At 36.5% G+C, this 10,575-nt stretch overlaps 1 protein-coding gene across 1 annotated transcript; it reads right to left on the bottom strand.

Moving 5' to 3' along the window:
• Positions 1-341: 341 nt before the first annotated feature.
• LOC142239518 (uncharacterized) lies at positions 342-6,758 on the bottom strand. Its single transcript, XM_075311306.1, has 2 exons — positions 1,576-6,758; positions 342-1,482 (listed from the first exon to the last, which is right to left on the bottom strand). Exons 1-2 carry the CDS (start codon positions 6,756-6,758, stop codon positions 342-344), a joined length of 6,324 nt encoding a protein of 2,107 aa, XP_075167421.1.
• Positions 6,759-10,575: the final 3,817 nt, after the last annotated feature.

Genomic DNA, 10,575 nt, shown 5'->3' with positions numbered 1-10,575 from the left:
TCGACAGATTTCAATAAAGCGATCTTCAAAACTTTATAGCTCGATTGATTCGTTATAACTAACTTAAAAAATAAAACAAATTACATGCAAAAGTAATAAAATAATAACGAGTAACAGTATATTATTCTAGATAACAAAAATCCCAAAACCCAAATACTGATGGTCATCTTCGATAATGTTCCAAAGGCATACAAATCGAATATGGTTCCTCTCCACGTCTCAATAGATGGCGTTAATTATATAATTTCAAATAAATTCATCTCAACATAAACATTCCGGCCCCCTTGCAGTACTCTGCAATCCATAAACTTTCATTCAATATCCGACAAGCCAGGTTTAAATTAAAAGGAACAGGGTCCGGAAATTATGTAGCCAAAAATCGTAAACTGTGCTAAAGGTCTTCCCAATGTGCCGCCACTAACTCCATTGCGTATTATCTTAGAATACAGGTCACCGCCAATGGAGAGATGTACGTGCCGTGATAGATAAAATAGTGGATCCGCCAACTGCAGCCCCGGATATTCCTCAACGATCTGAGACTGTACTGACTTGTTAGGAGTAACTATCGCAAACCTTTTCCGAACCTCGGCGTACGTTTCGACGGTACTACTCATTCCATGACATCCTTGAAGCTGCAAATAACACTTCCACTGACTTCCAAATTTTATCATTTTCTTTCCTATTCGTCGTACTAAAGACTCATCTATTATAGTTCTCTCAGACACGGGATCTATTATCGCCCTTTCCTCAACGTAACGATCTCCAACAATAATTTTCACAATAGCCGTCGGTCGGAGCATAATAGATTCCTGAATAGAATATGATGGGGAGGATGCATCCGAACTGCGCACCGATTGATTTCTTATTACTTCTCGGGACTTAAACGGAACAACTTGATGCGACAACTTTGTGTTGCGTCGATTGACTTCCGATGAACGAGATGGATTTACTTCCTCCAAATTCGTGCTGTTACACCTATGTATTCGCTTTGCGGACGAACTTGGTCCAGCCGTTGAGGAGCGATTGGACGAACTAGGTCCATTTTTGCCAATGGCATCGGACGAACGAGGTCCGAGCCCAGAGTTGCATCTGGACGAACTAGGTCCATCTTTGATGGTAATATAGGACGAACTATTTCTGTGTCCTGTTTGAGGTTTGGACGAACGAGGTCCTAACCTTTTAACCACACTTTTTAAAGCTTTACTGGACGAACGAGGTCCAGGTTTATGGAGCAAGGTGTGGTGCATGTCACCACATTTTCGACAACGTCCTTCACTGGTGCAAGTACGCCAGGTATGATCATGAGCTAGACATCCAGCACAGTGTCGGTAAATAGAAACAATTCGCATGCGTTCAAAATAATCCATAACGAGGAATTTCCTACAAAATCGAAGCGGATGATCCTTAAGGCATACACGGCACACAATTCTTTGTTTATTTTCGCGATTTTCTGGGAGATATCTTTTTGCCTTAACCATGATTCTAAATAAGAGAGAGAGAAACAGAAAAAAAAAAGGATTCTTAAACGAAGATGACCTTTAATTAACAGGAAGACAGACAAGTTTTACAACTGGCCTAACTAATGGGCCACGAGCCGTTCGGATTTCGACAACTCTGACCTTTCCATCAACACCAGGAAAAACTTTTGTTACTCTTCCTACTCTCCACTCGTTAGGAGCTAAATTATCGTCACGAACAACAACCATATCATTGACTTTCAAGTTTGATTGATCTGTTTTCCACTTATTCCTTTTAACTATTTCTCTTAAATACTCATCTTTCCACCGCGCACATAAATGTTGATTAAGGGCTTTTACTCGTTGCCACCTATTTACAATAGTAATTGGAGTATCTTGTATCTGTGGTTCTGGTGGTGACAGTAGTGGACCACCGACCAAAAAGTGACCTGGGGTAAGTGCATCAACACAATCAACGTCCTCCGATAAAGGACAAAGTGGTCTTGAATTCAAGCAGGATTCAACTCGAGCTAATAGAGTTGAAAACTCTTCGAATGTATATCTTAAATTACAGGCAGTTCTTCTGAAATGGTGCTTAAAGGACCTAACTCCTGCCTCCCATAGACCACCCATATGAGGCGCAGCAGCGGGGTTAAAATGCCAATTAATTCCGTTATTCACATATGACTGAACAATTTCAGAACTAACGTTTCGAATAAAGCTACGAAATTCGGACCTTAAGGCCCTCGAGGCACCAACAAAATTTGTCCCGTTATCTGAATACATATCCTTCGGACAACCTCTCCGAGCAACGAATCTCGCAAATGACGCCAAAAACGTCGCCGTCGATAAGTCACTTACAGCTTCCAAATGAATTGCCCTTGTCGCGAAACAAACAAAAAGCGCAACGTATCCCTTTGTTATCAGGCATGCCCTACCCGTATAATTTTTTATGTCATAAGGCCCGGCGAAATCAACACCCGTCCGTGTGAAAGGTCTATCAATAATTGTTCGAGCCACCGGCAAGGAGGCCATAATTTGTTCCTTTGCCCTTTTCGCGAATATTGTACACACTCTGCAATGTCCTATGACATATCTTATCATGTTCTTAGCCCTTGGAATCCAGAATTCTGATCGGAGAACCCTTAACATTAACTGGTTTCCTCCATGTAACGTGACCTGATGAATGAAGCATGTCAAAAGTCGTGAAAGCTGGCAATCATATGGCAAAATAACCGGATGTTTCTCATTAAAAGGAAGAAAGTTTGCGTTGGACAATCGGCCTCCAACGCGCAAGAGACCCTCCTCATCAACAAAGGGATCTAGATTCAATAAGCTGCTTGTCTTACGCAGGGGATAACCATTGGTCAAACTAAAATACTCCTCAGGAAAATACGCCTTCTGTGCGACAATAGCCAGCTTTCTCTTAACAACTTGAATCTCATTAGACGAAACTTGCATTTCGACAGTCGAAGATGATTTCTTCCTCAGCAACGCGATAAATCGATACACATATGACATAACCCGTAACGCCCTTGAATAGGAAGAAAATCTCAGGAGCGAGTCTTCAAAATCCTTTATATATATAAAAAACGACCTAATATCACGACCTTCCTCAATGGTATGAAATTCACTCCTAGATTGAACTTGCCAGTCAGCTGATGATAACTTCATCCACGAAGGTCCATACCACCATAAAGTACTCCCTATAAGTTCTTGAGGCCGAACACCTCTGCTAATAATATCTGCAGGGTTATGCTCTGATTTAACATGTCTCCAACATTCCTTTCCGACCAAATTCTGGATCTTTGAAACTCTGTTTGCAACAAATGTCGTCCACGAAGACGGTGGTTTCTGAAGCCAAGCAAGGACTATTGTAGAATCACTCCAACAAAAAATATTAGCATTCTTATTATCCAGACTCAGGTCCGTTCTCAGCGACGCTATTAATTCTGCAAGCAAAAGTGCACCACATAACTCCAGCCTTGGTAATGAAATAGCTTTCAAAGGGGCAACCCTAGATTTTGCAATTAGCAAATTAGTCTGAACAATACCATCAGAGGATATTACTCTCGAATAAACACATGCTCCATAAGCCCTTTCAGACGCGTCCGAAAAGCCATGAATCTCAACATTACAACGTGGTTCAAATCCAATCCAGCGTTCTAGTTTAACGTCGTTCAGGATATTATAATCAGTAATAAACTGATTCCACCGATGGCTACTTGCCTCAGTCAAACGTTCATCCCAACCAGTCTTCTCAAGCCATATTTGTTGCATTAGCATCTTCGCTATCACAATTACAGGTCCCAACCAGCCAGCTGGATCGAATAGAGTCGCAATTATGGACAGCACTTCCCGTTTCGTAAAATCATCCCTCCTACAACTTATAGGTTTTACCGAAAAATAAAAGGTATCACTCTTCGCATTCCATCTAATTCCTAAGGTCTTGGCCTTACTCTCATCTTCAATTTCCAAAAAATTTTCCCTAAGAAGATGCTCTGCCGGCAGATCCTTTAATATTCTTTCATCATTCGCCGTCCATTTTCTCAAAGAGAATCCCGCCGATGACAGCGCTGACCTCAATTGTTCTCGGGCATGTAAAGCCAGATCTAGATTATGTGCACCGGCAAGCACGTCGTCGACATACATCATTTCCCTCAATATCTTTGTTGCCAAAGGGTATTCATCCTCTACCTCAGAAGCAAGCTGCAGTAAACTTCTTATGGCTAGAAAGGGCGCACAGTTTACCCCAAATGTAACTGTTTTTATTTCAAAATCCTGTATATCTTGACTGGGTTCTTGTCGAAACACTATCCTCTGAAATCTCGTATGCCTGTCATCGAGCAGAATCTGGCGATACATCTTCTCGATATCACCATTAAACACATACCGGAAAAACCTCCATCTTATGATTAATAACACCAAATCACTTTGTAATACAGGCCCGGGATATAATACATCGTTCAAGCTTAGACCAGTTGAAGTAGGACAGGAGGCATTGAATACAACTCTCAACTTAGTTGAGATCCTTTCAGGTTTTATAACTGCGTGATGGGGCAAATAGAATTCAGAAACTTTTCCGTTAGGCTCTTCCAACCTTGCCATTTGCCCTAAGGATTCGTATTCCTTTACTACTGCATCATACATAACTTTGAGATCTGGTTTCTTCAACAAAGAAGCCTCATTTCGTAGAAATTGTCTGACCGCTTTAGAACGTGATAATCCCAAACCATTTCCTTCCGCATATTGAGGTTTAAATGGCAAACACACTATAAATCTACCTGTATCCGACCTCCTAGTAGTATCTCTATACAACTCCTCGCAATATTCCTCTTCTACCGTAATTGTAGACACCCTTGGAGGTTCCTCTAATTTCCAAAACTTCTCAAGTTGGTGATTCAAAGAAATTTCAGTACAAAACGAAACGAGAGTGGTAACACCACGCTGGGAGTTATCAATTTGACCAGTCAGCACCCATCCAAATATCGTATTTTGAGCAACAAGTGACCCAAGAACATTCCTTTGGACGCCTTCTAAAATAATTTGTGGATAAACATCTGCCCCAATCAATATGTCAATCTGATCACTTTTCCCAAAATGTGGATCTGCAAGTTGCATGTCACCAAAGGAGTATTGCTCAGGAATAGAGACCGACGAACTTGGTAGTTTTCCTGTAAGTTGAGGCAATACTAGTGCATTTACTTCGACCTTTACACCATTTCCACCACCTGACATCAGGTTAAAGGTGCATTGTTTTTGGGTCAACCCTGCCAAAGCATTATTTAATCCCGAAATCCTCGCATTTACCTTTGTAGTTTGAATACCAACTCGCCTTTGCAACCTCTCTGATATGAAAGAGGCTTGGGATCCTGAGTCAAGCAATGCCCTAGCGGTGAAAACCATCCCGTTGACATCAAGGTTTACTATAGCCGTACCCAGTAGTACAAGCTTAGAAGACATAGCAAAACAACTCTGAATCTGCTGCTCATTAGTCACACTTTGACTAGGAGCCGGAAATTCTCCATCAGTTTCCGCTACCTCGGTACTTAGAGATACTCGAGCGTCTCTATGTAGTAATGAATTGTGTCTCGAATTGCATTTTCCACAACTAAGTTTGCTCGCACATTGCTGCAATCTATGATTGCCGCTGAAGCAATTGATACATAAATTGTTCCTCTTGACCACCATAAAACGTTGCTCTGGAGTCATTTTCAAAAACTTGTCACAGGACTTCAGATAATGATCCTGCGAGCAGGCGAAGCAGGTGATTCTCTGTGTACTTGCCTGATACATTTTAACTTTCCTATGTACAGGTTGAGTTCGCTCCAATTTTCCTGAGGTCTCTGGCACTTCAATATTAGTAAAATCAAATACTGTTTCCAATGATTGGAACCGTGCGGTCAAAAAATTATCCAAATCCTCCCATTTAGAGATTTCAGTTTTATCCCTAACCGTTTGTTCCCACAGGGATAGTGTAGTCACCGGGAGCTTTGTCGAGCACAAAAACACAAATATAGGATCCCAACTATCAATACGTATCTCATGTAGCTTCAAGGATGTGATACAATTATTTATTTCCCTTTGAAGTCTTTTTATCTCATGAGCCGATTCAGACCTGACAGGAACAAGATTAAAAAGGAGTTTTAGCTGGCTATTTACCAATATCCTTTTGTTTTCATATCTGTCCTTTAAGTTGTTCCAAGCTATTTCAAATCCTTCATTAGTCAACTGGGATTTTTTCACAATCTCCAATGCCTCCCCTTGTGTGTTCTGGCGTAAATAGAAGAGCTTTTCAACTGGCGTTATCGAATGGCAGTCAATATACACCGCCTTAAACATATCCCTAAAGGATGGCCACGAGAGATAATCGCCATAGAAAACTTCCGTTGTACAAGGCGGTAGTCTTAGTCGATGATCATTAACCCTACTATCGGAATATTGTTGAGAAGCGCGATTAGGAGAAGCAAAGGTGGATGTCAGCACAGATCTATTCAAAAATGACTGGGACAATTCTCCCATTCCTGCTGCACAAGTAATGTAAGCTTCCCTGCATTGCTTAAAAAGATCAGATGCCTCCTTTTCCTGTTCCTCAGAACATTCACAATCGACATTAAATTTCTCATACGAATTCTTAACTTTAGTCCACAAACTCTTGAACTCTTCCTTGCGCAGTTCTACTGTGAACATAGTATGCGTAGTGCCAGATGCGCTGTCGGAAATGGCACTATTTTCCCTTTCGAATTCCAAAAACAAAGCAGCAAACTTTTTAAATTTTCTCAAAAGAACTGGATCAGCCATTTCGTGATATCGTCTTTTATCAAGTATACATCAAAAAATGTGAGCTCGATACGACACTTATCAACCTAATAATCACACTTGGACAAATGAAACCTTGTGATAAATTTATTTTCCAAAAAATTATTTTTCAAAAAATATATTATTATTCAAAAAATTGACCCTTATCGTACACGAAAGTGCCCACGATAATAAAAATCCTCGGACTAAAGGTGAACAAAATTAGTTATGATCAGTGACTACTCTTCTTGTGATAAGTCACTTATTTCAAAAATGTTGCCAACGTGCGTATAATTAAAACCAAATCTGAACAAGTAGATAAATATTCAAATGATTATAGGCCAAGGTTCGTTAAAATTATATAGGTCTGTCCTCAACGAATCTGTAAGATTATTTTCCGATTTTCATTCTCCGAAGGTATTCACGATATTGATAAAAATAAATATTCGTTGGACTAATAATGAACAATATCAGTTATGATCAGCGACCACTCTTCTTATTATAAGTCTCTTGTATAGAAAATGTTGCAATTATGCGTGTAATTAAAATCGCCAAATCAACAAAGAAGATTATATAAATAGAATAATTTTTAGATTTGTGTAATTCTCAGGTAATAAAGCTTATGGACAACGGTCCACTAAAACTTTAAATTGTGTCCCCGAGGAATCGCTTAGATCGATTGCCGATTGTTCTCTCTTTTCCTCAGTCCTCGTTATTGTTACAAACAAACCAAACCACTTTTCATGAACACATAAGTAACGAAAACCATCGGCAATTAAAGCTATATTGGCATCACTGATCCACTCAGTTCGACAACAAAGAGAATGTGTGATGAGAACATAAGAGACTCGTCCTCTTCTCTTCAAGTTTATCTCCCGCTCATTGACTATAAAACAGGTGACCCCTCTTTATAACAATAGTATCTTACTTTAAGAGAAGGGAGCCAATTCGAACAAAAATTACGAGTAATAAAATATTTATTCATCCGAAGATAAATTAAATTGTAGGTTCTACGCAGAAGCTTCCAAAAACTATTGCGGTTGAAATAATAAAAATAATCACAGCAACATACCTGGATTCTGGACTACAATAATAATAATAATATATACAATAAATGCACTGAGACCAGACAAAAAGAGTAATCTCACACTAACTGGATTTCACATTGACACAATAATCGTTTCTCACTTATTTATTTATGACCATTATTTTTATTATTTCTCTCATTTAAATTTATTATGGTTTCTCAAAATTGTTTCATTTTACAATATTTTGATTTTCAATAACAATTCTTTTTCCTGTAGATGAATTTTCACAATTTAAAGAAATCAGACCAATTCACTCGTCAAACAATAAATATGAGATGGTTGTTGTTGCGAAAGAGAAAATAAATCAAAACGTAAACGAAGAGGTCAGAGTTGCCAGATGTATTGATTGCAATGGGGTAATTAAGAATTATTTTATATTTTAAAGTTCATAAATTTAATATTTAGTATTTTCCCGTTCATTCCGATTAAAGTCACGGTTTCTATTCTTGAGTTTTACAATATATGCTTCTCTTGCCCCGTATCCGGTTCGAAGGACCTTGTTTATTTTTACACTATTTTGGGTATTTTTATATAACACCGGCGGGGCACTGCTGAAGCTACAAACAAAATTTGAGACACAGCCACAAAGTCAATAGCCAAACTCATTTATTATAAATGAAACAAGCACAAGGTAGTATATTACTATATCAATTTCAATTCACGACTTTCTTTATTTTGTCTGGTATTTTTTTTTCTTTTTCTTTAACAAATTCGACAGATTTCAATAAAGCGATCTTCAAAACTTTATAGCTCGATTGATTCGTTATAACTAACTTAAAAAATAAAACAAATTACATGCAAAAGTAATAAAATAATAACGAGTAACAGTATATTATTCTAGATAACAAAAATCCCAAAACCCAAATACTGATGGTCATCTTCGATAATGTTCCAAAGGCATACAAATCGAATATGGTTCCTCTCCACGTCTCAATAGATGGCGTTAATTATATAATTTCAAATAAATTCATCTCAACATAAACATATAGAAAATTTTGTCAAAACTTTATACCTTTAGAAAATTATGTCAAAATTTAATTTCTATAGACAATTTGATCAAAATTTCATTCATATAGGAAATTTTGTCAACATTTTATTTCTATAGAAAATGTTGTCAAAAATTTTATTTCTATGGAAAATTTTGTCAAAATTTTATTTCTATAGAAAATTTTGTCAAAACTTTATTTCTATAAAAATTTTGTCAAAATTTTATTTTTATAGAAACTTTTATAAATTTTTTTTTTTGTCAAAATTTTATTTCTATAGAAAAATTTGTCAAAGTTTCATTTATATAGAGAATTTTGTCAACATTTCATTTATATAGAAAATTTTGTCAAAATTTTATTTCTATAAAAAAGTTTTGTCAAATTTTATTTCTATAGAAAATTTTGTCAAAATTTTATTTCTATAGAAAATATTGTCAAAATTTTATTTCTATAGAAAATTTTGTCAAAATTTTATTTCTATACAAAGTTGTATTTGTATAGACAATTTTATCAAAATTTTATATCTTTAGAAAATTTTGTCAAAATTTAATTTCTATAGAAAATTTTATCAAACTTTTATTTCTATAGAAAATTTTGTCAAGATTTAATTTCTATAGAAAATTTTATCAAAATTTTATCTCTATAGAAAATTTTGTCAAAATTTTATTTCTATAGAAAATTTTGTCAAAATTTTATTTCTATAAAAAAATTTGTCAAATTTTTATTTTTATAGAAAATTTTGTCAAAATTTTATTTCTATAGAAAATATTGTCAAAAATTTTATTTCTAAAATTTACTGTAGAAATAAAATTTTGAATATATTTTCTATAGAAGTAAAATGTTGAAAAATTTTCTCTAGAAATTATTAATTAGAATTATTTTGGCCACGAGTGGTAACGGTGCTTGCTTGCCAACATTATGTCTGATTGGGAACGTATTGCGTATACGTTTTGTTCAAAAATTAATACTCATACGCTCCCTGACACTGACACCATACTCATTTGTATAAAAGATAATTTAGGTTCTATTTGTTTGTGCTATCAAGAGTGTTGCCAGAAATGAAGATTTATCCTCCTTTTTAGATTTTTTTTGTGGACTAAAAACAAAAGGAGAGACTATTTTTGAGATGATGCTGTTTGGTGTCGAAGGTTAAAAATTATGAATAAGTTGATGATAGACTACCACAAACTATGAATTTATTAACCAGTGTTGTATTACTCCGAAGCAAATATTGTCGTGAGGTTAAAGCGTTCATATCCTTAAAATACGAATGCGAATTTTGCTTAGCTTGGAAGACCCATTTCAATGAGAAAAAAAGCTTTTTTCCTTGCCCAAAAGTCGATAAACTTTTCAATGATGGTGTTTTGTCCTTATATTTAGTTAAGGGATTCGGGTATCTTTCCTTGAATGAAAATTTTGCTTGACTGGGGTCAACTTGGCTTTTGATAGTTCTGAAAAAAATCTTTAAAATGAATGAAATCGTCTTTAAATTTGTTGACTGTTGACTAAATTTGAGCTACTGAATTTGGTTTTCTCCGATGAGAAGCCAGGTCAGCTGCAAATGTACCACTTCGATTGGCTGCCAGAACTCAAGCACCACCAATGATAATGGCGAGAGCCTCCTATGGTATCTACCCGCTTGTATTCATTGACCGTGGGCTCAAAATAAATACCGAATATTATCGGGAAATATCCTTATTACAGTACTGAAGGCAGACAAAAATTTCAGCCGTAGACCATAGACAT

Source organism: Haematobia irritans, chromosome 5 (assembly GCF_050003625.1).
Source record: "Haematobia irritans isolate KBUSLIRL chromosome 5, ASM5000362v1, whole genome shotgun sequence".
NCBI lineage: Eukaryota > Metazoa > Arthropoda > Insecta > Diptera > Muscidae > Haematobia > Haematobia irritans.
Note: the sequence above shows the minus strand (reverse complement) of the source record. Positions and strands in the feature narration are given on the sequence as shown.

Bases quoted from the DNA above. Each gene is read 5' to 3' on its own strand.
- LOC142239518 (XM_075311306.1), bottom strand. From the start codon at position 6,758: ATGGCTGATCCAGTTCTTTTGAGAAAATTTAAAAAGTTTGCTGCTTTG. The intron at 1,483-1,575 runs GCCAGTTGTAAA...TCTCTTATTTAG, and splicing joins GCTCGTGGCCCATTAGTTAG to AATCATGGTTAAGGCAAAAA.